The sequence below is a fragment of the Girardinichthys multiradiatus genome, chromosome 7 (assembly GCF_021462225.1).
Source record: "Girardinichthys multiradiatus isolate DD_20200921_A chromosome 7, DD_fGirMul_XY1, whole genome shotgun sequence".
Lineage (NCBI taxonomy): Eukaryota > Metazoa > Chordata > Actinopteri > Cyprinodontiformes > Goodeidae > Girardinichthys > Girardinichthys multiradiatus.
The window spans coordinates 8,009,191-8,036,188 of NC_061800.1; the positions used below are offsets into that span (position 1 = coordinate 8,009,191).

The 26,998-nt window shown below is 40.8% G+C and overlaps 1 protein-coding gene across 14 annotated transcripts in view; it reads left to right on the top strand.

The window, feature by feature from the left end:
• The window catches only part of caska (calcium/calmodulin-dependent serine protein kinase a), a 248,467-nt gene that overhangs the window by 191,951 nt on the left and 29,518 nt on the right, over positions 1–26,998 (top strand). For all 14 annotated transcript variants that reach the window (XM_047371389.1, XM_047371388.1, XM_047371390.1 and 11 more), the window contains 5 exons: positions 5,694–5,771; positions 16,644–16,724; positions 24,674–24,862; positions 25,020–25,098; positions 26,540–26,625. In XM_047371389.1, coding sequence (XP_047227345.1) covers positions 5,694–5,771; positions 16,644–16,724; positions 24,674–24,862; positions 25,020–25,098; positions 26,540–26,625 — 513 coding nt within the window. The remainder of the gene's footprint in view (positions 1–5,693; positions 5,772–16,643; positions 16,725–24,673; positions 24,863–25,019; positions 25,099–26,539; positions 26,626–26,998) is intronic.

The window sequence follows — 26,998 nt, forward strand, 5'->3', positions numbered from 1 at the left end:
TACAAATCGAGACCAGAGATATTTCTGGTGTTGTAATTGTGGCTCAACGCCTCTGACAATTACAACCGTTGAATACTCCGTAATAGTTAATAACTATTGCCGGAGATGTCACTGTTTAATCGACCGTTTCTGCCGAAACGTGTGGAACTTGCACCTTATTTTGACTGACACATCACTTTTTGCACACAATGAAACACCAAACGCTCTCTCTTTATCTATGTGAATATTTATTAATTTTCACCTACTCAACATGCAAAATTCTACAAACACAGGGGTAACACATCTAAATAAGCAAAATCAACAAACGGTAGTGGGTATGTATTGAGTCAACCAGCAGTTTATGGCAAAACAGATGAAGGGAGAGGATATGAAAGGGGGGTGTGGTGATGACTGGTGGGGGGGTTGGAGTGCAGCTTAGAGTGTCTTTTATGATCTTCTGATCATAAAACTTCCCCCTTTACTCCTGAACACAAAGGATTGATAACTTTTGGCGGCAAGCTAGCACAGTGAGATTGAAGACAAAGGTAAAATGGAGAATTTTACCATGAGGTCGTTTTAACAGTCCAGTTTTGCAACGCACCCGCGTTCAGATAGTAAACACAAACAGCTCTGGGGGACACGGCGGGTCCCGATATCACATAACACATCAAAGTTTCAACAAGCAAGGTTACATGCACATGTTATTCAGAACACATGAGATCCTAACCAGCGATTCTGATCGCCTCTACAACCTCTGACCCTGCCCAGGCCTTCTAATAAAGAAATTTAAAAAAAGAAATGGGTTTTACTTGTGTCGTCTTCTTCCTGAGCGAGGGAATTCGAGCGAGGAAACGTGGGGTTGAGTTAATTGTGCGTCCACAATTAACTTCAGGGGAATGGTCAGTCTTTGTCCTTCGGTCTTCTTGACAAAAAGGAAAAATATGATCTGACCATCAAAGTCGACTTGAAAATGAAACACGGTAGCGGTTTGTCTCTCCGAAGCTCCGTGTTCTCAGTTACGTGTTAACTCACGTCTTCGATCGGCAAAGTGAAATCTCTGGCCTTCTTAGTCCAAAAACTTCAGTTATGAATGCTTCATTGTCCAACGAGAGAGAATGAATGAAACTCTTCACAGAGTTCTTCTCTTAAAGTGGTGCGCTTCAATCACCAGATCGTTTCCAGCGGAAGGCGTCTTTTCAAACATGAGCGCCTCCTATATAGCATCCTGTGATGTCAGACTGGGGACGCCCAGTCATATCAGTCGCAATGCTCGATGGGATATGTAGGAGCGGGCTGTCCTGGGTACAAAATGGCCGATGCCATTGGAGGGGCACAGTGACGTCCAACAACGTGCAGATAATCCAATACTCAGCAAACAAGTGGTCCAACATCGGAAAGGATTGATTGCCCAATTCTTAAATTGCTAAAAATGATTAACATACAATATGATGCTGTAAAAAACAATGTGGACCAACTAGTTTGTTTCTGTAGTGTTTTTAGCAATGTGCTGATCCAGATTTTTGGCCATGATACTAATCCGAGCGTTTTGAGATTAAGTCAATACCAAATCCCAATCCTATTACTTTATAATATTATGTACTGCATATGCTTAAAAACTGTAGCTGTAGATGTAGTAAAATAACATAGAACGTTTTATCTGTAAAAGTATTTTGTCCCAATTAAAGGTTCAGTAGGACAGCATCTTGTCCAACTTGGGTTCTTTCAGTTTCAAAAGCTACTTAAAATTTAGACAACCAACCAACTTTCCATAGATACTATACATCTGACTCCACACTAAAATAGTTTACAAGAAAAGTCAATTCAGTCGAATTATACAGACAGATTCCATGTCAAGTACATAAATTCCAATTTATCCTAGTTATCAAACAATGCAGTCAGATTCAGTTTATTATTCAAATTGATTATAAAGTTTTCTGTCTAAGGAAACCCAGCACATTTCATTATGTAGTTGACTTTGTAGCAATCTCTCATACCGACCTTCCTTTAACAGGAAAAAACCTTTAGCCAAACCAGGCTCCGTGTGAGCACCCATTTGCCGCTGGGGCGTTGAAGAGAGCACACACAAAAAAGAAGCACAGAAGTACTGATCCAGGATTACTTTCTATGTTAAGAGAAGTAACATGTTACTGGCAGTAGTAGCTCCTTTAGTGGTTTCATCTTGGAGAGAACACAGCTAAACAGAAAGGAACTGGGCCAGTTTTTAAGTATCTGGAATGAAAGAGAGCACATTCAGGTAGGCACAGTAAAAACTTAACCAATAGCTATGTCTAGGAGAGAATCAGAGTACCTTATAGGACAGGGCATGAAATGGTACTGGTGTCGAGGCATACCCAGGTATTATAAAGGAAAATAAACTTCCTGTCATACTGTTTCACCTTTGTAATTCAGCAACAGTAGCCTCTCAATATGGTGACATATTGTTGATGTGAAAAGTGGTTACATTTCACGATGGTGTTGCTGAACTTGTTGCTGCTTCTCTTATTAGACAGAAAACAGAGAAGTGTTGGTATCATTTCACTGCTTGGTACAAACCCCTGGTAATCTGCATGAGTATTTGTGTGTGCACGAGCGTCTGACTGTGTTTGTATCTGTGACTGAGTGCTCTCATGGCAGCACACTCTCTGCATACATGCTGAGCTGCAGGTCAAATGAAAATTACAAACTGCTTAGCAAACATCACACACTTGTTCCTTTGTCGTATGATAATGGTTGTGTAAGGCAGTCATGGTCGTCTGTATTTGAGGTCCTAAAGGCTGCTCAGTTTTAGTTGAGCCACAGCTGCCGGCATTGTTTAGACTGCCTTTCAGGGCTGTTTTGTCTTCATGCACATAGTCTTCTTAGGGCATCTGCACTAGTCTGTTGCGTCAAACTGTTTATCACCAATCAGGTCCGACAATCAGATGAGAAGTGGATTGTTATTGTCAATGAGGAAAAGATAAATAACACAACAAACATGTCTAAATGCGTAGTCACACTTTTTTTTCCTTGCAAAAAACTACAGGTCCTTCTCAAAATATTAGCATATTGTGATAAAGTTCATTATTTTCCATAATGTAATGATGAAAATTTAACATTCATATATTTTACATTCATTGCACACTAACTGAAATATTTCAGGTCTTTTATTGTCTTAATACGGATGATTTTGGCATACAGCTCATGAAAACCCAAAATTCCTATCTCACAAAATTAGCATATCATTAAAAGGGTCTCTAAACGAGCTATGAACCTAATCATCTGAATCAACGAGTTAACTCTAAACACCTGCAAAAGATTCCTGAGGCCTTTAAAACTCCCAGCCTGGTTCATCACTCAAAACCCCAATCATGGGTAAGACTGCCGACCTGACTGCTGTCCAGAAGGCCACTATTGACACCCTCAAGCAAGAGGGTAAGACACAGAAAGAAATTTCTGAACGAATAGGCTGTTCCCAGAGTGCTGTATCAAGGCACCTCATTGGGAAGTCTGTGGGAAGGAAAAAGTGTGGCAGAAAACGCTGCACAACGAGAAGAGGTGACCGGACCCTGAGGAAGATTGTGGAGAAGGGCCGATTCCAGACCTTGGGGGACCTGCGGAAGCAGTGGACTGAGTCTGGAGTAGAAACATCCAGAGCTACCGTGCACAGGTGTGTGCAGGAAATGGGCTACAGGTGCCGCATTCCCCAGGTCAAGCCACTTTTGAACCAGAAACAGCGGCAGAAGCGCCTGACCTGGGCTACATAGAAGCAGCACTGGACTGTTTTTCGGATGAAAGCAAATTCTGCATGTCATTCGGAAATCAAGGTGCCAGAGTCTGGAGGAAGACTGGGGAGAAGGAAATGCCAAAATGCCAGAAGTCCAGTGTCAAGTACCCACAGTCAGTGATGGTCTGGGGTGCCGTGTCAGCTGCTGGTGTTGGTCCACTGTGTTTTATCAAGGGCAGGGTCAATGCAGCTAGCTATCAGGAGATTTTGGAGCACTTCATGCTTCCATCTGCTGAAAAGCTTTATGGAGATGAAGATTTCATTTTTCAGCACGATCTGGCACCTGCTCACAGTGCCAAAACCACTGGTAAATGGTTTACTGACCATGGTATCACTGTGCTCAATTGGTCTGCCAACTCTCCTGACCTGAACCCCATAGAGAATCTGTGGGATATTGTGAAGAGAACGTTGAGAGACTCAAGACCCAACACTCTGGATGAGCTAAAGGCCGCTATCGAAGCATCCTGGGCCTCCATAAGACCTCAGCAGTGTCACAGGCTGATTGCCTCCATGCCACGGCACATTGAAGCAGTCATTTCTGCAAAAGGATTCCCGACCAAGTATTGAGTGCATAACTGTATATGATTATTTGAAGGTTGACGTTTTTTGTATTAAAAATACTTTTCTTTTATTGGTCGGATGAAATATGCTAATTTTGTGAGATAGGAATTTTGGGTTTTCATGAGCTGTATGCCAAAATCATCCGTATTAAGACAATAAAAGACCTGAAATATTTCAGTTAGTATGCAATGAATCTAAAACGTATGAATGTTAAATTTTCATCATTACATTATGGAAAATAATGAACTTTATCACAATATGCTAATATTTTGAGAAGGACCTGTACACACTCCCTTGGACTGCAGATCAGTGTAACTGTCAGATATGTGGCATGACATCTGTGTTGGTTATAGCCGAAGACTCAAATAGATGTGTAGTGCTAAATGTGTTCTTCTCAAAATATTTCTTAAACACTAAAAGAGCTGAAAGAACTCTACTTTGCAGCTAAAGTACTTTTCATCCTTGAGCATGAAAATGTAAAATGAAACACAACACACATTTTTTCCGTTGATACATTTGCATCTCCATCTTTATAAATAACACCCCTGTCACACTATTGCATGTCTGCCTTGTGGTTCAACAGGGCTCTCACCGGTGCATTTCAGCGTAGTGGGTCTCTACGGCCCTTTGACTGACATCTGGGCTCCCTCTCCGTGTGGTTTTTATGTCGGCTGTAGCGCATGCACTGAGTCTGTTCCCGCTTCCTTTCACCCTATGATCCTGGGCAACTGCTAATGGTAAAGCTTTCTAAAATTGTGTCAGCTTCGAAGGGTGGGTATAAACGGTGTCATATCACAACGTTCTTCCCTGTAGCTGCTAAGCTCAGATTGGGTGATGGCCATTCCACTAATGGCGAGGAGCAAAATGACAGGCCTGCAGCCAGTACTAGCACTGCGTCAGTCATGGACAAGGACGTCATGTTGAAGGGCTTAACAAGCAGAAGAAACGGAGGTCTGGCATCGATCCAGCATGGAAAGAAGCCTTCCAATGGCTGAAAATAACTGAACATTCTCTTAAGCACCACCCCAAAGAAGAAATCATTTATCTATACCCATGGATATGTAAAACAATTCCATGGCATGAGCGTTGAGGCTTAGATTTGCTACCAGGCACTCTTAGACTTGGTAATAGATTGTTGAAAAATCCCAGATTGCCATTGTTAAGTATGGGAAGAAAAATAAAGTGAGATAAGGAAGTCACAGAAAAAATAATGTACCCCAGCCTGATGCAGTTCAACAAAGACTTCATGGGAAGAAAAGGACAACAATGTAAAATCCGAGGTGCAATAAAAGGCTGCTTGGTATCATCTGACAGACAAAGAATGGAGACTGTAATGGATGGAACCTCACTTACTACAGACTCACTCACTGGATTCCTTCTTTCTTTTCAGCTCTACGACAAAATCAACACCAAGTCAACGCCGCAGATCCGAAACCCCCCCAGTGATGCGGTGCAGAGAGCCAAAAGGGTGACTGAACACACACAATCACACTCGCCCTAGGTTGTCATATTTTATTTTCCTCTTTTAATGATAGTTTGGATTTTCTGATGTGAGGTTCTGTTACATTTTCAGTAACATGACATCTTTCTACCAGTAGTAGAAAAATGTCACTGTATGACATTGAGTTTTAAGAAATCCGCAGAGCGGTGGATGGTCACATGGACCCCTGTTTCAGCTAGCTTTAACAATTTAAAATATCTCAAAGTGAAAATGGTCATATCTGATGGAGATATCATTGGATTTTAAATGCACACAAGACTGTTTGTTTTCTCACTTGAACAACATTCATGTTACTACAGTAAAGTTTCATTGGTTGAGGCTATATCAGTCTGCCTCATCCGCTCAGACTCATTGGGTTACCCCCAGTCCACCAGGAATGGAGTAAACCTTTGGTTTTTACCTCAGGTTGCCATTGGTGCAACAGCATCAGAGATGAACCCTATGCTTTTCCGCATCTCGTAGTTGTTTGAGAAGAAACCCAGCGGTCTCATGATTAGTAGCTGTAAAATGCTCTAAATTATTGAGAACCATTATGTTCCTACTTCACTGTGGAGGATCTCCCAGCTAAACTGATGTTTTTATGTTGACTTTGACTTTAGACGCAACTGACAATAACTTTTAGTCTGCAGAACATCTGCATGATCAACAGAATAATAGCATTTATTAAAGGTTTCCTAACCCAGTATAATATTAGATAAATTCCTGTTTATAGGGTACAGACACTGCTGTAACAGACACACCCACCCCCAGGCAGCTGGTCTGAGGGCTATTGGCCTGATTTTGCTTTCTTACATAGAGTTACTCTGTAGTCTTCTGGGTCTTATACTGGCTTTGATGAGCTCTCCACAAACAGTCCACACAGAGAGCGCGTCCTCTCAGTGCGCTGTGGTGCTTAATAAGGAGGCTGATGGAAGACAGGGAAGAAGGGGGTGTGGAATCACTGCTGAATTTCATGAGGCGGTTCTCCATAAACAGAATGCTGGCGCGATTTGTTGAGGGAGCAATTAAAGAGTCAGAACAGTGAGGCGAGTGGGCGAGGGCCGGCAACGTAAATCCCAGAGGTGTTCAGACAGGGGAAACCGTTAACAGGAGCAGGGCTTCAATTGTATGTGGCTTTGGTTCGTGTCAGAGCGTCTGGGCTAATTAACACAGAACTTTTATACAAGACTTTTAAATCTGCTCACAGAGTCTGGGTCACATTCTCCTAACTAAATCAGCTATGATGGGTTTAAAGTGTTGTGCAGAACTTCAACAGATGCTCATGATTATAGAGAAAAGCTTGCTTTTAGTTCTGATATTGCTGACTTTTTAGTTGTTCTCTGTCAGTCTAAGTGATGCTTAGAACAAAACTTACTGTAGTTAAATGCATCTAAGAGAAACTCCAACTTTCTGTCACCCGAAAATAAAGGGAAGTGTTTACTAACTGTGGGTGCCAATTACTGCTGCTGCAGTAGGATTTGACAGGGTTGCCAACTTTTGACTGGAACTTGAAGAGTTGTCTCTTCTTTCTTCAAAATAAAAGTATCAAACCTAGATAAAAGATGTTAAACCTAAAGAACGAGAGTTCATAAAAATGGCTTTGCCAGAAAATATCGACTTGCTAGGACATCTCAGAGTGGTACGTCTGCAGATGGAATGTTTAAAAGTTAAGCGTTTTGTTCACACAAACATTGATTTGTCTGTTCAGTTGGCCCCGTTTCCTCTCTGTTCTCCTTCTTTTTCCTTACTTTCTGCAATTGCAAGGCCAGACAAAAAGAATTGAGTTAATACGTTCTTCAGTAACCAAGTTGGTGTTTAAGAATTATATTTAGTTTCCTTAAGGAATACCTAAATAATTCGAATTTGTTCGATAGCTGGAGGATTTTTAATGCACAGGGGCGAGCCTATTATTTTCACTCAAATGTTCATAATGTATACACACGAATTGATTATTTAATGATGGATGCAAAGTTAGTACCCTATACTAGTGAAGTAAAATATCACAATATAGCAATTTCAGACCATGCCCCCCTTTCTCTAGATTTACATTTAGATAATTTGAACCAAACTGAAAGAACATGGAAACTGGACCCACAACTGTTGAAGGAACCAGAATTCTGTAAGTTTATCAGAAAGCAGATTACTTTTTTCTTTGATGAATGACCTTCCCGGAACGTCTCCTTCAATACTGTGGGAAACTATGAAAGCCTATTTAAGGGGAGGTATTATATCTTTTCAAGGGGCAAGGAGGAAAAGGAATTGTGCAGAGTTGATGGATTTAGAGCAACAAATTAGACGTCTGGACAAGGATAACGCTACACACCCCTCTACAGAAACTCATAAAAAAATTATCTCACTGAGGTACAAATATAATCAATTATTGTCAGATCACATTACTAGAGCTTTTATTTTCACTCGACAGAAATATTTCGAGTTTGGGGAAAAACCTAATAAATTATTGGCTAGACAATTAAGGAAAATGGAAAGTGACTTGTACAATTAACTAAATTAAATCAGAAAAGGGCAAATTTTTAACCTCACACAAAGACATTAATCATAGATTTAAACAGTTTTATGAATTTTTGTGGAAAGAAGGATTCTTCATAAAATGAAGAACATTATGGAGAACCCTGAGCATCCTCTTCATGAGACTGTCCTACAACAACAGAGTGTCTTCAGTCAGAGGCTTCTTCAGATCTGCTGTAAGACGGAGCGCTACAGGAGATCCTTCCTGCCCACAGCCATCAGCATCTACAACGGCTCTTTGAGGAAACCTTCATAATATGAGCTATAACAACATTTAATTTCCCTTTGGGATTAATAAAGTATTTTTGAATTGAATGGAATTGAATTGAATCATTGTACTCCTCCAAGGTGGTAAAAGATGATTTAATCATACAGAAGTTCTTAGATAGTTGTAATCTCCAAACTTTAACTCAGGAAGACAGGAGCTCTCTTAATGCAAATATCTCATGCATAGATATTCAGGTTGCTATTAAATCACTAAAAAGTGGGAAAATGGCTGGTCCTAATGGATATCCTGCGGAATTTTATAAAGAATGTAGTGACCTTTTATCACCTTATTTGTTAAATAAGGTTTTATCACCTTATTTGTTAAATATGTACACCCAAGCAAACTCAGTAATATCCTAGGGTTAGGCTATGACAGAAGCCACTATAATACTAATACCAAAAAAGGATAAGGATCCTGAGGAAGTAGGTAATTACAGGCCAATATCATTGTTAACCTATGATCAAAAGATACTAGCCAAAATTCTAGCTAATAGGTTGACTTTGTTAATGGATAAATTAATTAATCCTGATCAGACCGGTTTTATACCAAACCGACACTCTTTCTTTAATTTGCGACGTCTTTATAATGTGATCTACTCTCAGAGGGGGGAAACATCTGATTTGGCTGTCCTTTCCCTCGGTGCGGAAAAGGCCTTTGACCAAATAGAATGGCCCTACCTTTTTGCAACCCTAAGAAGCTATGATCTTGGTGAACACTTTGAAAAATGGTTAAAAATCCTTTATCATAAACCTTGTGCTAGAATTGTCACTAATAAGACACCATCTCCTGCATTTCAATTACATAGGGTCACCAGACAGGGATGCTAGCTGTCAATCTTACTTTTTGCCTTAGCCCTAGAACCCCTTGCACAATAAATTCGTGCCAACCCCCTTATACAGGGATACATTACCTAAAGGGACTGTAAATAAAATTTCCTTATAATATCCTATTGTTTATAACCAATCTTCAGTGTACTATACCAACGCTCCTTGATACAATCTCTCAGTTTGGCAGGTTTTCAGGTTATAGGATCAACTGGTTTAAAAGTGTACTGATACCAATTAAGCTCAAGGACTCTTGCATGTCTTGGAAAGTACTTGTACTCGTCTCGTACTCGTACTCGTCGTGTTCCGCTTTATCCGGGACCGGGTCGCGGGGGCAGCAGACTCAGCAGAGACGCCCAGACGTCCCTCTCCCCGGACACCTCCTCCAGCTCCTCCGGGGGGAACCCAAGGCGTTCCCAGGCCAGCCGAGAGACATAGTACCCTCCAGCGTGTCCTGTGCCGTCCCCTGGGCTTCCTCCCGGTGGGACGTGCCTGGAACACCTCCCGAGGAAGGCGTCCAGGAGGCATCCGGTATAGATGCCCGAGACACCTCAACTGGCTCCTCTCGATGTGGAGGAGTAGCGGCTCTACTCCGAGCCCCTCCCGGATGGCCGAGCTCCTCACCCTATCTCTAAGGGAGTGCCCGGCCACCCTACGGAGGAAGCTCATTTCAGCCGCTTGTATCCGGGATCTCGTTCTTTCGGTCATGACCCAAAGTTCATGGCCATAAGTGAGGGTAGGAACATAGACCGACTGGTAAATCGAGAGCTTCGCTTTTCAGCTCAGCTCTCTCTTCACCACAACGGATCGGCACAGCGCTCCCATTAATGTGGCAGCCGCACCGATCCGTCTGTCGATCTCCCGCTCCATTCTTCCCTCGCTCGTGAACAAGACCCCGAGATACTTAAACTCCTCCACTTGAGGCAGGAACTCCCCTCCAACCTGAAGAGGACAAGCCACCCTTTTCCGGTTGAGAACCATGGCCTCGGACTTGGAGGAGCTGATCTTCATCCCAGCCGCTTCACACTCGGCTGCGAACCGCCCCAGTGCATGCTGTAGGTCTTGTCTAGAGGGGACCAGCAGGACCACGTCATCTGCAAAAAGAAGAGACAAAATCCTCTGGTCCCCAAACCAGACCCCCTCCGACCCTTGGCTGTGCCTAGAAATCCTGTCCATAAAAGTTATGAACAGGACCGGTGACAAAGGGCAGCCCTGCCGGAGTCCAACATGCACCGGGAACAGGTCCGACTTAGTGCCGGCAATGCGAACCAAACTCCTGCTACGCTTGTACAGAGATCGGATGGCCCCTAGTAAAGGGCCCCCGATTCCATACTCCTGGAGCACCCCCCACAGGGCATCACGAGGGACACAGTCGAATGCTTTCTCCAGGTCCACAAAACACATGTGGACCGGTTGGGCAAACTCCCATGAACCCTCGAGTACCCTGTAGAGGGTATAGAGCTGGTCCAGTGTTCCACGGCCGGGACAAAAACCACACTGCTCCTCCTGAAGCCGGGGTTCGACTATCGGCCAGACTCTCCTCTCCAATACCCTGGCATAGGCCTTACCAGGGAGGCTGAGGAGTGTGATCCCCCTGTTGTTGGAACACACCCTCTGGTCACCCTTCTTATGTAGGGGGACCACCACCCCAGTCTGCCAATCCAAAGGCACTGTCCCCGTCCGCCACGCAATGTTGAAGAGGCGTGTCAACCATGACAGCCCCACAACAACCAAAGACTTGAGGTACTCAGGGCGGATCTCATCCAACCCCGAAGCCCTGCCACCGCGGAGCTTTTTAACCACCTCTGTGACTTCAGCCTGGGTGATGAAAGAGTCCAACCCCGAGTCCCCAGCCTCTGTTTCCACCAGGGAATGCCTGATGGCAGGATTGAGGAGATCCTTGAAGTACTCCTTCCACCGGCCGATAATGTCCCCAGTCGAGGTCAGCAGCTCCCCACCCCCACTGTAAACAGTGTTGGCGAAGCACTGCTTCCCCCTCCTGAGGCACCGGACGGTTTGCCAGAATCGCTTCGGGGCCAACCGGTAGTCCTTCTCCATAGCCTCACCGAACTCATCCCAGGTCCGCGTTTTTGCCTCTGCCACCGTCCGGGCCGCGGCACGCTTGGCCTCACGGTACCCGTCAGCCGATAGGACTCCTTCTTTGTACCAAGTACAAAATATCAAAACATAAATGTCAAATACACAAGTAAAAGTGTTGTGTGCATTACTAGCATTTTAATGCCATACGTGATATAGAAGCAAAATAAAGAAAGCAAAATAAAACAAAAAGAAGAGAAAAGGGTGTACTTGAGTTGCTTTGGGAGAAAGAAAAATCACCTCCTTCACTGTTAAATATAACTATTAAGGCAAGGCTCTAGAGGTAAACAACACTTAACTGTAAAGATTATCTAAATAAAGTGTGCTAACATTTTGTTGCGCCACTCGTTTCATCCTAGAGCAACGAGCACACTGTGAACGTCCTCCTCCTCTCTCCCACGGCCTGCGTCGGCATCGCAGCCAGGTTGCACACAGCGCCACACACCCTCCCGTCATGACACGTGATGAAAACAAACAGTGAGCAATGTGCATGTGCGCTCAATGCTTCTACCTACCCCCCTTTCGGTTTTCGTATTTAATTGCCTAAGTAATATAATTGAAAATTAAATTAAATTGAGGAAGTAGCATTATAAGTGAGCAAGGTAGTGAAAAACAGAGGGCGGCTATCACTGAGACTCGACTCCTATCGTTCAAGGTAAGGAGCTGTTCAAAAGAATCGATTTGTTTGTGGACGTCAGGCCACTACACTGCACTCCTGGCTGCCTATTAAAAGAGCAAAATGTTGAAAGCTCACTGTCTTTCAAGCTTGTATTCTGCTTTGAGTAAAGACAAACTTTTTTCTGAGCTGAGTGAGAAATTGAGAAATATCTTGAGTTGGCAATCCGGTTTTTGATGTACAGTGCCTTGCGAAAGCATTCGGCCCCCTTTAACTTTTCAACCTTTTGCCACATTTCAGTCTTCAAACATAAAGATATAAAATTCTATTTTTTTGTGAAGAATCAACAAAAAGTGGGACACAATCGTGAAGTGGAATGAAATTTATTGGATGTGTCAAACGTTTTTTAACAAATAAAAAACTGAAAAGTGGGACATGCAATATTATTCGTCCCCTTTTCTTTCAGTGCAGCAAACTCACTCCAGAAGTTCAGTGAGGATCTCTGAATGATCCAATGTTGTCCCAAATGAGTGATGATGATAAATAGAATCCACCTGTGTGTAATCAAGTCTCCGTATAAATGCCAGTTGCATTTATACGGAGACTTGATTACTGTGATAGTCTCAGGATTCTGTTCAAAGAGCAGAGAGCATCATGAAGACCAAGGAACACATCAGGCAGGTCCGAGGTACTGTTGTGGAGAAGTTTAAAGCCGGATTTGGATCCAAAAAGATTTCCCAAGCTTTAAACATCCCAAGGAGCACTGTGCAAGCAATCATATTGAAATGGAAGGAGTATCAGACCACTGCAAATCTACCAAGACCCGGCCGTCCCTCTAAACTTTCATCTCAAACAAGGAGAAGACTGATCAGAGATGCAGCCAAGAGGCCCATGATCACTCTGGATGAACTGCAGAGATCTACAGCTGAGGTGGGAGAGTCTGTCCATAGGACAGCAATCAGTCGTACACTGCACAAATCTGGCCTTTATGGAAGAGTGGCAAGAAGAAAGCCATTTCTCAAAGATATCCATAAAAGATTTCGTTTAAAGTTTGCCACAAGTCACCTGGGAGACACACCAAACATGTGGAAGAAGGTGCTCTGGTCAGATGGAACCAAAATCAAACTGTTTGGCCACAATGCAAAACGATATGTTTGGCGTAAAAGCAACACAGCTCATCACCCTGAACACACCATCCCCACTGTCAAACATGGTGGTGGCAGCATCATGGTTTGGGCCTGCTTTTCATCAGCAGGGACAGGGAAGATGGTCAAAATTGATGGGAAGATGGATGGGGCCAAATACAGGACCATTCTGGAAGAAAACCTGTTGGAGTCTGCAAGAGACCTGAGACTGGAACAGAGATTTATCTTCCAACAAGACAATGATCCAAAACATAAAGCCAAATCTACAATGGAATGGTTCACAAATAAACGTATCCAGGTGTTGGAATGGCCAAGTCAAAGTCCAGACCTGAATCCAATCGAGAATCTGTAGAAAGAGCTGAAGACTGCTGTTCACGAACGCTCTCCATCCAACCTCACTGAGCTCCAGCTGTTTTGCAAGGAAGAATGGGCCAGAATTTCAGTCTCCTGATGTGCAAAACCGATAGAGACATACCCCAAGCGACTTGCAGCTGTAATTGGAGCAAAGGGTGGCACTACAAAGTATTAACGCAAGGGGGCCGAATAATATTCCACGCCCCACTTTTCAGTTTTTTATTTGTTAAAAAAGTTTGACACATCCAATAAATTTCATTCCACTTCACGATTGTGTCCCACTTGTTGTTAATTCTTCACAAAAAATTTGAATTTTATATCTTTATGTTTGAAGCCTGAAATGTGGCAAGAGGGTGAAAAGTTCAAGGGGGCCGAGTACTTTCGCAAGGCACTGTAGTATTCTCTGTAGCTCCAACTATTGTCAACATCCAGTAGAAGGGTCTCAGTAATATCTATACACACTGTTATCTTACCAAAATGGATGTAGGGCTCCCGTCACCCACAAATCAAATACAGTATTTATGAAATACAATGTTTTATTAGAATTATTCCTACTGGGTTGTTTTTTTTTTTGCTTTAAATATAAATAGAACCGTTCCTGCTGGTAAACTTCCAAATAAAGGCCACTAATGCCACAAAAATAAAAAAAGTATTGATAGGACCATTTAGATTCTAGATTTGGCCCATAGTATAATTATTTGTGGCCCATCAGATAATTCAAATTTTCTACCAGAGCTGGCCCACCGTTAGACAGAGCATGCACCACTAATGCTACAAATCCCAGAATCCTCGGCTTGTGGCACACAGATATGTTTTATTTGACATTTGATTTGACATGTGCTTATAGTATTAAGCTTAGCTTGTTCAAGATTCAGTGTTTGAGAAACATTTAAGTTTGTTTCCATATAAAAAGGTTTATTGTTGTTTCTGAAGAGAAGGGAAATCATCCTCAATTGTAGACAAATTTTTCAATGAATATCAAGTTTTTCATGTTTGCCCCTGCTTTAGGCTAATGTTTAGGGATTGCTCTAAAGCAGCTGGTTTTCTTCTGGTCAAGAGGTCAAAATGAAACACAACTACACAGCTACTCAGCAATAGGACACAAGATAGCTACTGTTGGTGTCCTCAAAACGAACCCGTATCAGTGTAATTTTGTTGTGTGAGACATATAAGTTGATCAAGTAGTCAACGACTCAGTCGTCAGGTCGACCTTTTATTGAAGGTGGGTCATCTTCACTGATTGGATCATCTACATCTGATAACAACTAATTCCTGCTTACATTACCCACCAGATACACCATTTTTGTATAATTGGGTTACTTCTGGTACCAAAAGACCAAGATGGTGACTGTCAAGTGCTAAACTTTAGCTGTTCTGAAATAGCAAAAATTATTTTGTTATTAACGATATACAATGGCTGTCAAAAGTCTACACGTAAGTATTCAGCTTTTCAAGATTAACAAATCCAAAACTGCAAAACAGAAAAACAAGCTAGCTGTGTTATCAGACAAAATATAAAACCTCTAAAAGGTGTGGGAACCTGGTTGCACAAGTGTTCTCCCCTTAAAATTATACTTTGTTACAATAGCTTTAGATCTAATTTCAGAATTCAGTCTTTCAGTCTTTCTCAATAATAATTACCGGTATATGCAAACCCTGAAATAAGGTTTTGCTGTCTTAGATTTTCCTGACATTTGCTCTTTTGTACCCTTTAGTCTGAAGCCATAGATTGGAGAGAGTTTGAGAATCAAAAATAATCTCATAGTTAAAAGGTATCAGTCATCACTGTGAGTACAAGCAGACATCCAGATCAACAAAAGAATGGCTTCACCAGAAGAATATAAATGTTTTGGTACGGCCTAGCCAGTGTCCAGAACAAAATCTGACAGTAAATCTATGGGCTCACCTGAGCAAGGCCCGGACAACAAATGTCCTTACCATTTGATTGAACCGGGGAAGTTTTGCTAGGCTGAGTAGGCAAATATTTTCAGTTTGAGATGTAAGATTTTAATAGACAATTATTGAGGAAGAGTAAATGCTGAAATTAAATCAAGAAGTGCTTCAATTAAGTATTATTTGGAAATAGAATAGATTAGCTGATTAAATGATTATGATCTATAAAACCTGGAATTTTAACAGAATCTGGTGCATTCTGCAAAGCCGCTCTAGGTTCTGGGTCTCTAATAAATCCAAGCAAGGTATTTATTATTCAACTACCATCTATTATTAGACAAATATTATAACTATAAACCATTGGGATTTCAACTTTTACTCATAATAGACTGCAATATTAAGATTTTCAATACCACCTAAACCCCAAAAAAGCAACCAAAACTCTTGATGAGTGAGGTTAGTTGAATGTAAAATAGACACACGGTGTACGTATCAGATTTCTGGAAAGAAATGACAGGTGTCAGGACAGGGAAATTACATTACTTCTCTAAATGAATGTACATCTCGAACAACATGCTTTGGCCTATTTAAATAAGGTTAAGTTACACAGAAGGTATTCTTAGTTAAATGACATGTAATGCTAATGTCTTGTAGCACATGGCTATGATAAAGCAGGAAGTGCTTTCTCTAGAATCAAACAAGTAATAAGCACTTGGATGTAGAAACTCCATACCCCTTCTGCTTTCCAACCAGATACTCCACAATGCAGGTTTCAGTGCACACACCCACCCTCTGAGAGGCCTCACCTCTACAATGCCACTTTCACCAGTCAGGCTCAACAAAACTGGAGCTGACATCACACTAAGCACTGTCAGAAGGCCTGAGGAGGAGGGACGAAGCCCTCAGCAGATTCCTGAACCTTGCGTGGTGTTGGTCTGACATTGTAGGGATGTGTGGGAGTGGGGGGTTGTCACGGGAACCTTGAGAGGGAGGGAATGTAGGGCTACTGGGTCGGTCTTTCTAATCAGTTTGAGGTTCCGCAGGTACATTGAGAAGTACAGGTGGGAGTGACCCGAGCTTAGAGGCGAAAGGATCTCCAGCTGTTGACAACAAACTGTCCTTTCTTGGCATCCTCAGGTTCTGGAAGAGATCTCCTGCTACTCAGAGAAGTACGAAGCTAAAGAACTCAGACGGATACTGACACAGCCGCATTTCATGGTGAGTAGAAAGCTACAAACGAGCCTAATAAACCTCATGACACATTTGAATTTTTTTCCATTTTGCCACTGTAAACAGAAACAACCTTTCATGTGATACAAGGATACATGGTCTTCAAAATATTTCACTTAAAAAAAATCTAATTAATCTAATAAGTAATTGTTGCTCTGGCTGTATGTTTAGATTGCTGTCCTGCTGGAAGGTCAACCTCTGCCCTAGTCTCTTGTGTTTTGCTGTCTCTAACAAGTTTTATTCAGAGATCTGCCCTGAATTAATTCAGTCCATCTTCCTGTCATATCTGACCAGCTTCTTCGTCACAGTTAAAAAAAAGTATCTCCACAGCATGATGCTGCCACTACCATGTGTCATATGCCATATTCAGTGTTTCCACCACATGTAGCAATTTTCATTTAGGTCAGAAAGTTTATCTATGGTCTCATTTGACCAGGGCACTGTCTTCCACATGTTTGCTCTAAACCCCTACATGGCTTGTGGCAAACTATGAGCAGTACCTCTCATGGATTTCTTATTGCTACCCTGCCATAAAGACTAGATTTGTTGACTGCACCATGCATAGTTCTTCCATCAACAGATTTACCCACCTGAGCTGTGGATCTCTGTAGCTCCTCTAGAGTTGCCATGGGCCTGTTGTCAGTGTCAAGGGGGATGAATAAAAAATCCAACCACACTGCAACATTTTTTGCAGAAAATGACAAACTATTATGAAGTTGGAGTGTATTGTAGCAACATATAATTCACTTACTGAGCAAATTATTTAGTCGTTGCTCACTTTGCCCAAACCAATGACATTAGAGAAAACTAATGGTATTAACATGCCTGTGGATTGTCTGCAGCCCCCCTCAGTAACCTTATCACATTAATGTGTATGATTTCCTCACTAATCAATGAGCTGCTCAGTATCAGATGAACAGACTATTGTGTGTGTGTGTGTGTGTGTGTGTGTGTGTGTGTGTGTGTGTGTGTGTGTGTGTGTGTGTGTGTGCGTGTTGGCACATGAAAAGGAAGCAAACAGAGGAAAGAAAATTGTATCAAAACACAGTGAGTGTAAGGATGAGGGTAATTAGAGAGAATAAGAGAACGAGAGGGGTGGATGGAGGTCTGTGGATTGTGTCTGATGCGATGTGCTGTGTCGGGTCAGAGCCCTGGGCCTTCATGGTGCTATGATGCTGTAAGCTGACGTGTTCCCCATTCCAATGAGTTCAAGCGAGAAGCGAGTGGGGAGGAACCACAACAGGAGTCCTGTTAGTGTGATGCCCCACTTAGAACAGCCTGTCCTGGGGAGAATATGACTCAGTATGAGTGTCCATCTGATTTGCTACGATGTTATGCCCATCTCTATGACATAGATGCTTGCTAAAAATACAAGCACTGTGTTTTTTGTTCTTAATTTAAGGTTTTATTCAACTTTGTCAAACCAAAAATTGTCAAACGGATCTTTATCCGTTTAGCTTGGAAGTTTTCAAAGAATTGTTTTATGGCAAAGATCTTTTTAATGTGAATCCCCATCTAATGCCCACCTTCTTTGTCAACATGTTTTGCTCTGTGGTCTTGAAAGGTTTCTTAGCAAAAGTATTCATACCTCTTTCCTTCAACCTACTCCTAACTCATCCCTTACCTTTTCACATTTTTGTCATGTTACAGACACACATTTTAATGTAATGTAGTGGGATTGTATGTGACCGACAAACACAAAGTAGTGTGTAATTATAATGTTTAAAGAAAACAATACATTCATTTCATTCTTTTTTTTCTCCTTTTATAAAAATGAAAATCTGGAAAGTGTGGCATGCATTTGTAGTGGGCTTCCTTGAAGCATTACTTTGTAGAATTTCCTTTTGCTGGAGTTGCTGGATTCAGTCTTGAAGTATTTTTTCCCAGTCAGACTGGATGGAGAGTTGGATTTAGGTCTGGACTATGGAACTTAAACACAGGGATGTTTTTTGATATAAAATATTCCATTGTTGCTCTGGCTTTATGTTTAATGTTGTTGTCCTGTTGGAAGGTAAACCTCTACTCCGGTATCATGTATTTTGCAGCCTCTCACAGGTTTTTCTTTCAGTTTTGCGCTGAATTTGACCTTATTGAACTTCATCTTTGACTAGCTTGTTGTTCCTGAACGATAGCATGTGTACAGCATGATGCTGCCACCACCATGTTTTAAGGTGGGGATGGTGTTTTCAGGGTGTTGTGCAGTGTTTTCTGCATGTTCAATTTTGGTCTCATTTGACCAGAGAACCTTCTGTCTTCTCATTGCTGTGCCCCATTCATGGCATGTGGATATATGGTTAACAGAAGGTCTTAAAAATGATTAAAAATCTAACACTTGGTAATCACAATTTAAGGCCTAAAAGCCTTAAATAAGCTAAGATTTCCCAGACATGGTCCTACATTACATTAGTTCTGTCTTAAATTATACATTAGGAAATTCAGTATTTCCTTTATTGTCATTCTTATGGCATTATGTCTTCCAACCCCATTAAAACAATACACAATAATGTGAAATAAAATAATAAAATGTTAATGTATATGTATATAATGTTAATGTATATAATTCAGGAGAATGAATTAATTAGCAACTTTACAGAAACCTTAGTAAACCTATTGATGCTCTGTTTGTTGGCCAGCTGTGTGATGTGGTTGACCTGATCATTCAGATTTTAATGTCCATTTATTACTGAATCTGAATCGGCCAGGTTGTGAATTACTACACACACTCACACACACCAAAAACAGGCCACTAATTTAAGCTCATTCAGACCTGTTGTTTTTAAACCCCTGCAGGTTGCAACTCCCAATGGTGGGTACCCAGTTGGAATCCATTGTGCCCTTGGGTTTTTAGTTAATTCCACTGGTTGCTTAATTGCAGTACAGTTTATGGCTCTGCCGTAAAATCAGTGTTCAGATGTTGTGCAAAATAGGTGTAAGTATAGAAATTCGGTGCTTTGATGAAAGACTGATGGTGTTACTGTGTAGTTTCTGTTATTACGAATGGTAAATATATGATGCTTCCTCAGGAAACGTATGACCTTAATATTTTGTTATGACAACAATGCCAACAGTACTGTGACATTTTGGAAAGGCATTTTCATATTTTAAACCATGTACCAAACAGGATGTGTGTAATTTCACATCTTACTTTTCCCCTGACGGCGATCAATATTAGCAGGTGACTAAACTGAGACTGAAAATATTATCTGCTCGGGGAATTTATGGGACTGTTAATTCCTGATTTCAGTGTTTGAACAAGATCAGAGTTAAAGTTTTGTCACCATCCACTCAACACCTGCTGCTGGTATCCCTGGAACATGTATCCTCTTTTTGTATTCATTTTTAATTGTCATCCAACTAAGCAGAGCCACTCCATAGCTGGGCCGGTTCTAGGCATGCATATGTGAGGGGGCAGTCAAAACTGTAAAGGGGGCATTGTGCTCCGGCATATTTATTGTTGATTAGTGTTTTCTTTATGGGATTGGGGTAAACTGTGTAGTGCTGTGCAATTTGCAGACTGCACTGGTTTCCCCCCAGTTGGGCTTCTTTTGAACACGTTGGGCTGGAAAAAAAAATAGCTTTGGGCTGCTTTTCACAACATTTGGAGGGTTTTTAGAAATTATTCATGGGAAAATTCTGTCAAAATAGTTGTCGTGTGGCAGGAAATAAAAAACTTGTCAGTCAGTCAGTTTCTACTGCTTATTCCATAGTGGGTCGCGGGGTAGCTGGTGCCTATCTCCAGCAGTCTATGGGCGAGAGGCAGGGTACACCCTGGACAGGTCGCCAGTCCATCGCAGGGCAACACACAAACAACCACACACACACTCATTCATACACCTAAGGGCAATTTAGAGAGACCAAATAACCTAACAGACATGTCTTTGGACTGTGGGAGGAAGCCGGAGTACCCAGTGAGAACCCACGCATGCACGGGGAGAACATGCAAACTCCTTGCAGAAAGATCCCAGGTTGGGTATCGAACCCAGGACCTTCTTGCTGCAAACCCAGGACCTTCTTGCTGCAAGGCAACAGTGCTACCTTTCTGACATCTCAAAATGTCAAAATGTTGTCTCTTTTACTCATATCAATAGTTCGTTTACTTTGAAAAAGAAAATCTGTCGAACTTAACATCATCAATCAGTGATGGTCATTGCTTAATCAACTGTGACTGTGAAATTTATTGGTCAATTGTAAATGCCCAACAATGCTGTTAAGACTTCATCTAATATACACTGAGGTGCAGCCTTTACTTTGTTAAGCTTTGACTTGATGTTGAGAGACAGCTTCATGCTGAAGGAGGAAAATACAAAAGATATCCAGAAAGCTAAAACCGGACCAGCACCACATTCCAATTGGATCTGGTGCTGGTCAGAACATGCACAGACATTTTTGAAGGCGGGTGCTTATGCCAAAAGAAAGGGCATCTATTGTCAAATTTGGTTATAAAATTATAATAACAAAACTGGGTATATTTATGATTTTATACCCTCGCTTTTCTTGGTACTATGCTGCAAAATTTGTAAATGAAATAAATCAATGTTCTGCTGTGCATCGAAATCAAAAGAGACTCACTGAATTAGGTGAGAAAACAGTAAACATTATTTGACTGTTGTCTGACAGTGCTGAAACAGTACACTAATAATAACTGTTGTGATTATTATTATGAATTCATTATTTAATATTAATATTTTATTAAATAATAATTAGGTCTGTTAAATGTCCTGTGAATAACAGCCCAATAAGGTGGGTGGTATTAGGACAATAGTGAAAGGGATGAGCCAAGTTCTGACATTATTGAAAAGCAAAATTCTGCACACACACAATGAATTCACATAATTTCTTGAAATACAATAATTTATTAACAAAAATAAGTCAACTCAAAGTCAAACATATTTCACTCAACAAACTCTTTACTATGCTAAAACAACCCAACTAACTACCAAGCAGAATTAAAGAATACTAGAAACCAAGACTATGTACAATATGAACTAGTGAATCAAAGATGGTTGAAAACCATGACCAATAAAATGATGCAACATTACCATGCAATGTTATTTATGTTTGAGAACCAAGGATTATGTTTAAGAATCTGGAAATGAAGTTAAGTTAATCTTGGAACTAATTCAGACAATAATTGGTATACCTTCAAACAACCATTCACAATGCAAGATCAGATAAAACATTATTTTAATAAAATAATATTTTAAAGAATGATTTGCTGAATGAAACCAACCTTCTGGATGATTAATTCTCAACTGTGTTTAATTAGCTGCCTTTAATTTATACAATAATATTTAAAGAAATATTCAAATAATATTTAAGGAAATGTTATTTTGAATAAGAACCAAACCTTTCTGAACAAATGAGTCTTAATGGTGTTTAATTAGTTATCACATTTAGTAACACAATATTCAGGGAAATATTATTTTCCTAGATTGGAAACTAACAACCTTTCTGGATCAATGATTCTTAACGGATTCGTAAGATGGCGACAAGCCCGTCGGCAGTGTTCAGGCGGCTGAACTGCGGTCCCGATACCTCTCCTTCAGGTTGTAGGGAGAAATACCGCTTCAATCAGAGCTGCTATAAGGAGTTCTCTGGGGCACATGTCGCTCCTGTAGGCCTCAGAAAAGGCCTACAGGAGCGACAATGGCTGTGCTCCCAACATAACCATTACCAATATCAATATAACTCACCATACTTTCATGTAGCTCAACTTAAGACCTGCCTTTCATTTCAAATCACAAACCTACTTTAACATTTGTTCTATTATTATGCTAATAAAATCAAACAGACAGCTAGGCAACATTTTCCTATTTATTTTGCATTTTTTGTTTGCTGCTCTTTATCATAGAGCATTATATTTACCCTTCGACATATATTAGCCTGTTATGCTAACTAGCTAGCAAAATGATTCCTCAACTGTTGAAGTAGAAATGCTTGCATAAAAAAAGCTCCTTTAGTAAAAATGACTTTTACCCACACAGGACAGAGTTCTGGCTAGCATGCTGTAATTATAAAATACTGTATGTTTGTTTCTATTTTCAACTCTTTATTGTGAGTTACTAGGCATTCAGAAAAATGGTTGTGGCCATGCTTTTTCTTTCCATTTCAGACTTTAACTTAAAAATAATTAAGTGAAATTAGTTGAATGGTCTAATTTGTCTATTTGTATATCTCCCTCTCTTTCTCTCTTCATTAAACCTGACAAAGATCAGTCAACAGCTGGACAAGGCTTTGAAATCACTGATTTTATGATTTATTGATTTGAGGGGACCAGGCATTTGTTTGAGGAGGCATTGCCCTCTCTTGCCCCTGCGTAAGTTCGGCCTCACTCGATATTGAAGTTTGAGTCAGTCATTGAGTCAGCCCTGTCTTTATTAAGTCACAGAATCACAACATGGCTTTCCTGTGTGTCTCAGGGTATGTGTGATGTGTTTTGACATAGGATTTGGAGAAGCTGCTAGTGTCTTTGTGTCACTGCCTCTCTGATGTGATCTCCCTCCACAGCTCTCTGTGGGCTGGGTGTTTATGTATAGCTGAGGGAAGGCAGTGGCAGGTTTCCCCTTTTATTGAGCTTTGATTGCCGTCCTCTGAAGTTCAGACCGGTTTGTAAAAGTGCCACTCAAGGGGCTCTGTGGCTGTCAGCCATTTGAAATTGAACGCTGTGTGGGTATGAGACGGCACAGAAGACACGCTGCTTCAGTACAAACAGGCTGGCAGGCAGGCTTCAGACCAGTGACGTCTGTGGAAACGTAGAAATCCTGAACGTGGAGTATAACGGAGCACTGAGTTGAGATGGAAATCCCTCCAGCTCTTCACTTCAAGGCTGGTTTAACTTTGAAAGTATCTCTGAACTGTGCACAGATCCTCCACCGTCCCACATTATTGTGTCACTTAAAATGTGTCAAGTCTTTATTTATAACCCTTTCAAGTATAGTCAGAATTTAGGCAGAAAACAGCAGTGCAGAGAGGCAGTTTGTCTGCACTGATCTGTCAACGCTCAGTATTTATAAATGCTGTTTAAAACAGCAGTCTCAGTGTGAAAGCTGCTCTAGAAATCTGTCAGCTGTTTCTCAGTATTTCCCAGTTAATCTTGAGGAACATGCTCCTTTAATGTCTCTTTGACTTTGTTTGCAGTGCTTTGCTTGAGTAGGCACATTTGATCTCTGTGCTGCCTCTCTGATTATTGCTGATTAATTATATCTTTTTATAATCCCACCCTGACTTGTACTTCTGAGTAACCTTGTGCCTGACTTGTTTGGAGAGCTCCTTGTTCTTCATGGTGTGATGCCTCTTGTTTAGTGGTGTTGCAGCCTCTGAGGCCTTTCAGAAAAGGTGCGTTTATACTGACTGACTATGTGACATTTAGATTGCACCCAGGTGGACTCCATTTCATTATTATGTGACTTGAAGGGAACTGGTTGCACCAGAACCTTTTAGGGGTTTCATGGTAAAGGGGCTGAATACATATACTGTACATATGCCGATTTGTAGTGTTTCCTTTTTTAGAAATTACTGTGTTTATTGTTCTCATTTCCCTTCTCCAACTTAGACTTTTTTTGTGCAAATCGATCGCCTAAAATAACACTAATAATATCCTGTGATAATTTGGGATCATAACCCTGGAATAGGATTATTCATTTATAATACAGTGCTATTTGTTAGCTATTTTGTCACAAGATTCTTTGCCGGACGGGTCAACTTTAATTTGTAAACATACTGGTTTGCTGTTGATCACAGTTTCAGAATGTCAGGATTGGTAGGTACACATTTGTAATCTGTTATGTGTCAAACTACTGTATGCTTCATTTAGGATAATATGGCTAAACTTGCTTTGCTCTGTTTCTGCTGAATATTCTTCATCGAGGCCACCAAAGGTTTCTTCATGTCCACTCAAGCCTCCAATTTGCCTCTTTTATGCCCTGTGTGACCAACAGGCCCTGCTGCAGGCCCATGATGTGGTCGCCCACGAGGTTTACAGTGACGAGGCTCTGCGGGTCACCCCTCCACCCACCTCGCCATACTTGAACGGAGAATCCCCAGAGAGCGCAAATGGGGACATGGACCTGGAGAACGTCACCAGAGTCCGCCTGGTCCAGTTCCAGAAGAACACAGATGAACCGATGGTACGTGCCCTGACAAATTCAGTATTTGGAAAGCAAACAAAATTCCGGGTTTTTCTTTAAAGCAACACTAGATGGTCTACTAAATGTATGACTCTAGGAAGAAGAGTCAGTGATCATGAAACTTAGATTGTAGATTTGTCTGTGGTAAATCATACAGGGCATCACACTGAAGATGAACGACTCCAACCACTGCATCGTGGCAAGGATAATGCATGGAGGAATGATCCACAGACAAGGTATGGTTTCCCATCTACCTGCAGCTTGATGAAAGACTAGAAGCTTTACACAGAATGAACACCAAACCCTGAACAGTTTTTTTGTTTTTTATAAAATGGCCTGAAAAAAATCCCAAGTCACATAACGTGACTTTACAGAACAAATTGGACACAAAATTTCAGGGTTATGTTTTTTTAACCACAGGATCCACAGTATGAAGTAGGAAGGTGGTAGGAAGGTAAAATAATGCTGTATAATAATGTTAATGTCAGTGGGTTCTGTTCATGACGTTGAGTAGAGAGGCACTGATATAAACATTTGGGCTGATATTAATCGGCCAAAACATTCACATTTTCACCAAACAACTGGTCAAAATAAACAGGCTATATCTAATGTAGTGCTGTACATGGAACATTAAGATTGTCTGTAAAAGTATTATTTGACGTTATGAGGTTTTTATCTTTTTAATCAGATCATTTTTGGTAGCTGTGTTAGTAAAACCTTCAAGAGTTGTTTATCAAAAATAAATAAATACTATTAGAGTGAAAAAGCATTAAAATAAGATTTAGAAGTTCCCGAGATCATGTATGTACGTTAAATAAATAATAACGTTACAGCTTTGCAGAGTCTTATGTCCCTCAGTTTAGAGTAAAACGTCAAAAGCTGCGAGCCAAAATTAAAAACTCATCACAGTAAGTAGCATTAATTAACATGATTTAGATGTTGCCTTAAAAATAAAAAACTGTTCTTTGATGGATGATCTGCTGTTGAAATGAATATTGATAGCATCACCGACCTTCGTTAATGCCAAGCTCTTTACTGTAAAAGATTAGATTTTAGAACAGCAACAGAGAACATTGTCGTATGTAACAAAAGGGCGCTCTGCTTGAATCAGCTTGAGCGATTTTGGAAAACCCGAAAAAACATATTTTTCAGCAACCACGCTGCTAGTGTAACAGTAAGCTAAAATTGTGACTTAGGCAGTTATTCTATGAGGCTAACAATTTTTTCAAGTGTTAAATGATAATTTGTGGTGAAAATTTAGGGTGCACCCCCACTCATTGTATCTTTTGTTTTTTAATCCATAATTTAACTATGCATGAATTCATTTTTTACCCAAAAATGAATTATATAGTTATCTGGGTTATTATTAAACCATATCACTTTAATGGTGTGGAACCTCATCATAATAAATTAAAAATACAATTTTTTTATTTGTATTTTTTCTTAATTTAATGAAAACAGATCCCGTTATTTCTCATCTGAAGACATTTTATTCTGAGTAAAAAAAAGACTCTCCTCACTGGGAAAACAGTTTCTGCTTTTCACCAGAATGTCAGAGTCCTTTTGATGAACCATATTTAATGTTTAATATGGTAAACAAAGAGATATTTACCTCAGCACCAGAGGCTAATAAAATTTTTAACCATCCTTGTCTCCTAAACTCTCATTTCCTTTCAGGAACGTTGCATGTTGGAGATGAGATCAGGGAAATCAATGGCATCAGTGTGGCCAACCAGACTGTGGAGCAGCTGCAGAAGATGCTGGTGAGTTGGTCTACATTTTGTATTTTACTTTTTCAAGCTTCTGAAAATAGCAAGGCTTTGGGATTAGAACATTTTGGCAAGCAGTTGCTTACAGACCAACCTCTGAAGGTTTGAGAAAGAATGTTTGGCCATTACTAAACCAAAAATGGAATCTGCATTCGGCTTTAGAATCGGCAAAATCTGGACCTCCAGTTGTTTTTCCAAAATAACTCCCAGCGAAAACTCTTAACAAAGTGTGATATCACTACAGTACCTGGCAAATATGTTTCAGTATTCATGTCCCTTGAAGTTTGAAGCTTTAAGTTACAAACCCAAACTCTGATGCTTTTTGTTTGGATTTTTTGTGATAAAACAACACAAAGTAGTGCATAAT